This window comes from Sardina pilchardus, chromosome 3 (assembly GCF_963854185.1).
Source record: "Sardina pilchardus chromosome 3, fSarPil1.1, whole genome shotgun sequence".
NCBI lineage: Eukaryota > Metazoa > Chordata > Actinopteri > Clupeiformes > Clupeidae > Sardina > Sardina pilchardus.
The window spans coordinates 28,604,592-28,610,126 of NC_084996.1; the positions used below are offsets into that span (position 1 = coordinate 28,604,592).

Below are 5,535 nucleotides of genomic sequence, written 5' to 3' on the forward strand. Positions count from 1 at the left end.
ATTGTGGAGGTGCACTTTAGGCGTGGTTGATTGTGGAGGTGCACTTTAGGCGCGGTTGATTGTGGAGGTGCACTTTAGGCACGGTTAATGAAGGCCTCTGGAGGTGCACTTTTGGCACGGGTGATGCAAGCCTGGAAGTCGTCACCAACAGAGCAGTTGGGTGTAAACAAGGTGACAAGGTAGTAGAAGTGCTGGATCATCCTGAGGGAGGTTTCTTAAGTGGTGAATTCTGTTCTGTTTGGTGGGCTGGGACATGGAGAGCTCTCCGCGGTGATAACGTCTGTTTTGGGGGTATTGATCCGGGGGCCTATCGAGTGGTAGTCAGAGGACACAATGTCCAGCAGGACTGCGGGACAGGACAACACAATCATCAGCATTTTACATCTCCTGCACAAACAGAGATGGTGGCCTTTTCGATACACACACACACACGCACACAAACGGTATCTTTGTTTGAGAGATTATACACATACATCACACATACACACACACACACACACACACACACACACACACACACACACATAAACACACACACACACATAAACACACTTACATATCCACACAAACACTCTCATGTACATAGCACAAACACCAGCTTACCTTTAAAGCAAATGATTTATTTAGCTGCAGGAGCAGGCAGCAGCCAACCATGACCGAATGTGTTTTTGTAGCTCTTTTGCTCTGCCCTGGGAGGAGACAATATCTGTATCTAATCTGTTTTCAAAACACACCGTTAGAAAGTTTTGCTTTTGGCTTTCAAGTGCACCGTACGCAGTTCTTTCTGATGGCCTCTAAGGTCACACACACACATACGCACACGCACACACACACACATATGCGCGTTGGTGGGCCGACTTGGCACAGAGCTGAATGGCGTGGCCACTCTCCCCTCTCTGCGCGAGGCCTATATATAGCTGCAGCTGCTGGTCACCTATGAGTAATACGCACAAGCCCAGGTCACCTTTATCTGAGACGACCCACGCAGCAGCAGGAGCAGTGGAGAGGAGCAGGAGGGGAGGAGAAGGAGAAGCAGTGGGGAGGAGAGGAGCAGGAGAGTAGAGGGGAGGAAAGGAGAGCAAGACTCAGCGAACCCCCGCTCATGCTTACACACACACACACACACACACACACACACACACATAGAGTAGGTGCATGAGATGAGCGAGAGAGGAGAGAAGCATGAGTAGGGGCAGGAGAAGAGAGAAGAGCGGGAGTGCAGAGGAGAGGAGAGGGGTCAGAGCAGCAGTGAAGAGGAGTGCCAAGACTCAGCAAACTCACACACACACATACACACACACAAACACACACACACACTCTCTCTCGGGCTTCAACGCTCTTGCGTAAATCAATCGCCAGGCAGTTGCTGCGGGTCACGTGACCGTGCCGTAAACATGTGATTGGTTGACGAGCTCGGGGAGATTGTTTTCACGGCGCGCTGTGACGGGCTGCGATAGGCCGATAAGGGCGGGTGATTCACCAGCGCCGGGGTTATGATTAACGGCGGAGGGGGATTGAGGGGGGGAGCCTGATCCTCTGCACACGGAGCTAGTAAAATTTTATGGAGTGCATTTATACAGCGCAAGCTGGTCAGCGCAGTGGTATCCAGCACAGGCTAGTCAGTTCAGTGTGTGTGTGTGCGTGTGTATGTGTATATGTGTGTTTTCAGTGTGTTCGTGTGTGTGTCTGTGTGTGTTTTCTGTGTGTTCATGTGTGTCTGCTACATGAATGTGTGTGTGTGTGTGTGTGTGTGTGTGTCTGTGTGTGCGTAAGTGCTGCACGTGTGTGTGTGTGTGTGTGTGTGTGTGTGTGTGTGGGTGTGTGTGTATGTGTGTGTATATGTGTGTGTGTGTGTGTGTGTCTGTGTGTGCGTAAGTGCTGCACGTGTGTGTGTGTGTGTGTGTGTGTGTGTGTGTGTGTGTGTGTGTGGGTGTGTGTGTATGTGTGTGTATATGTGTGTGTGTGTGTGTGTGTGTGTGTGTGTGTGTGTGTGTGTGTGTGTATGTGTCTCTGCTGTGAACACACATTGGAACCTCCTCCCTGGCCACCTGCCCTCCGTGAAATAGAATGTTCTGGATGGAAGAGTAGCAGCATTAGAGGGAGGAGAAGCTTGGGGAGGCCTGGGGGTGGAGGAGGTGGGGTGGAGGAGGAGGTGGGGTGGGGTGGAGGTGATGGGGTTGGAGCGGAGAACACAGATGGACAGAGAGGCCCGTTGGCGAGTGGGCAGTTTGAGGGTAGGTGTGAGAGCGAGAGTGGACTGAGGAATTCGCCGCTTTACCTCCAGCACTGAGAGCCCGGTCCAGGGCCTCACTGACCACAGCGCAGCACACAGCAGCACACAGCAGCACCGCACAGCACTGCCCAGCACCACGCCCTGGCCAGGCAGCAGGCCTCGGCTTCAAAAGGACCGCACACCGCTGCCCAGCCGCCACGAACGCACACACACATATATACGCGCGCCCACACACACACATGCGCATCAAACACGTGCATGCACGCGCACACACATACACACGCACACACACACTCACATACTGTACACTACACACACGCACGTACAGTATATACCCACACATACACACTCTCACATTAGTATACACACACACACACACTCTCTCTCACACACACACTTCATTGTGGTAGTATACACACACACACACACTCTCTCTCACACACACACTTCATTGTGGTCGTGACGTCAGACTGGGCGGAGCCGGCGGTCGTTTGATTAGCTACTGGGAATACATTACAGGGAATCGAGGTCGGAAAAAAAGAGACGGACAAGAATCTGGGTCGCCGAACGAACTGAAGCATGGCCGATCCATACCGTTAAGGATCAAACAAACGGCGCCAGCAGTGATGTATTTAGAGGACGTTGTTTACGTGAACGGGGCGCACTCGAGTGGAGTGGGCATTATTTTAATTGATACAGCTGTGTTGATGAGAAAAAGACTTGCGGGGAAATGAGATTTCGGTGTCACAGTGTGGAGGAGTGTAATGCTATGATAATGCCTATCGGAGGCAGTGCCTGATGCTAATGGTTATTGATGGGCTTCTCCCCTTTCTAGGGCAGGGTTAATCAATAGGCAAATTGGACAGATGTAATTCCGATGATTTACACATTTCCTCGCATCACGCACACACGTTAACGATTCAATAGCGCACAAGTCAGCATGTTCCAGTGCACGCCACCATTTCTTTTTCCAATATGGAAGTGTGTTTTATGATCTGACTTAAGTCCTCCCTAACCTAATAACCCCTCTCTCTCTCCCTCTCTGTTTGTCCGCCGCCCTCCCCCTCTACACGTGTTCCCACCCTCATTCCACAAATACTCTTCACCCACCCTCCATTTCCCACAACCTCACCCTTACCTTTTAACCTGCACCCCTCCCCAACCTCACCCTTACCTTTTAACCGGCACCCCTCCCCATACTCCCAACCCCCAACCTCACTCTTACCTTTTAACCTGCACCCCTCCCCATACTCCCAACCCCCAACCTCACCCTTACCTTTTAACCTGCACCCCTCCCCAATCCCCATACTCCCAACCCTACCCTTCACTCTTTCATCCTTGGACCCCACCTAACCTGACCCCTCTCATGGCTCTTTCTCAAACACCCACCAGCCTCCAAAACGTCTGCCATGGTGCACAACGGCTTCTCTTCTCTTCACCCAAAACCTCCACCTCCACCTCCACCTCTGTGCAGTCCCACCCCAATTCCACCTCTGCTCCTTCTCCACCCCCCCCCCCCAACTCCACGTCAGATCCACACCCGACCTCTTTAAAAAAATACAACTTTTACGAGCTTTATTGGAATGTGTAAAAGTGCCAAAGCAATGTGATGTTTATACAATACAACAAAATGAAAAATAGAAATGAAAAAAAAGAAAAAGAAAATGAAAATAAACATCTCTTTCTGTCTGTCTGTCCCTCTCTCTCCCTCTCGCTCTCTTTGTCTCTCTCTCTCTCTCTGTCAATTCAATTCAAGATAGCTTTAGGAATGACCATTTCAGGACCATTATTGCCAAAGCTCCATTTCTTATGCACGAGGTTAAAGAAGAAGAGATAAAAGTATAACAGAATTGTGGAATTAACATATAAGAGGACATAAAAGTAGACATAGAATACATAAAAGTAAAACAACAACTCTGACAATAATAATAATCTGTCTCTCTCTCTCTCTCTCTCTCTCTCCACCTTCTCCTCTGCAGAGGACGCCCTGAAGCAGCACAACGGTCCGGCCAAGAACAGCTACATGGAGCAGAGCTTCCACGGCCTGAACCCCATCCTCAACATCCCCGTGCACCTGGGCCAGGTGGAGGCGGCCGAGCAGCACGCCGGGCTGACCGGCCCGGAGCTGGAGCGCTGGGTGGACGGCCTGGTGGCCGAGGTGTGGTCGGCCGTGGACGTGTGCAGCGTCGGGCCCGGCCCCAGCGGCTGCCCCGTGCTCCAGGCCTGCCGCGACACCCCCTGGAGCTCGCTCAGCCCCGACCCCAAGTCCCGCGTGGGGCCCGCGGGGAGCGACGGACGCATCAGGTAGCAGCCGTGACTGGACGGGACGAGATGCGGGACGCGGAGGAGGAGGAGGGTGGCGGCCTCCGGTTCCGGTTCCTACTGCTGTCGCTGCTTCCGCTGACGATGCGTGTGTTTTGTCGGCGCTGTGGCCCCTTTCACGGGACGGCTTCTCTCTTCTGACATGTTTTTGTTTTTTGTTGTTGTTGCTGTTGTCGTTTTTTGTTTTTTATTTATTCAACTGTTCTTCTCGACCATTTGCTTGTGCAGAGTTGATGCACAGCAGCCCATTTCCCTCTTCCCTCACAGAACGCTGTTAATGTTGACTATATATGTTGACTATAAGAGGGGGAAAAAGAAAACACACACACACACACACACACACACACACACACAAATACACACAAATACAGCAGCCAGTGTTTTTTATGATATAACTGCTGTATGTCCATGAGCTAAGTGCATTCTGCTTTAGGCAGGCTGAAAGAATGCTGTCGTCAGTTTTTTTCTTTAGTCCCTTTTTAATTCCTTTCCTTTTTAATTTATTGTAGTTTGATTACTGAAGAAACTGTGATTTGCTGAGCGGGTCTGGGGCTGACTGTTGCCAGGTTTGGTGTGAAATAGATATAAAGAGAGCTCTTACGTAATAATAAGCACAGAAAGGAACGTTTCCACACTGGCCAATGTGACCAAAACCAAGAGTCCACTGCACCAGAAAGCCTCTTATCTATCTAGATGTGTTCAAGAGCAGCACACTGCGACCAGAAAGCCTCTTATCTATCTAGATGTGTCCGAGAGCAGCACACTGCGACCAGAGAGCCTCTATCTAGATGTGTTCAAAGCAGAATACTGCGACAAGAAAGCCTCTATCTAGATGTGTTCGAGAGCAGCACACTGCGACCAGAAAGCCTCTTATCTATCTAGATGTGTTCGAGAGCAGCACACTGCGACCAGAGAGCCTCTATCTAGATGTGTTCGAGAGCAGCACACTGCGACCAGAGAGCCTCTATCTAGATGTGTTC

At 50.8% G+C, this 5,535-nt stretch overlaps 1 protein-coding gene across 1 annotated transcript in view; it reads left to right on the plus strand.

Annotated features, from left to right (window-relative positions):
• The window catches only part of xylt1 (xylosyltransferase I), an 80,970-nt gene extending 76,383 nt beyond the window's left edge, over positions 1-4,587 (plus strand). The window contains exon 13 of the mRNA XM_062530992.1: positions 4,213-4,587. Coding sequence (XP_062386976.1) covers positions 4,213-4,541 — 329 coding nt within the window. The 3' untranslated portion in view covers positions 4,542-4,587. The remainder of the gene's footprint in view (positions 1-4,212) is intronic.
• The last annotated feature ends 948 nt before the right edge of the window (positions 4,588-5,535 follow it).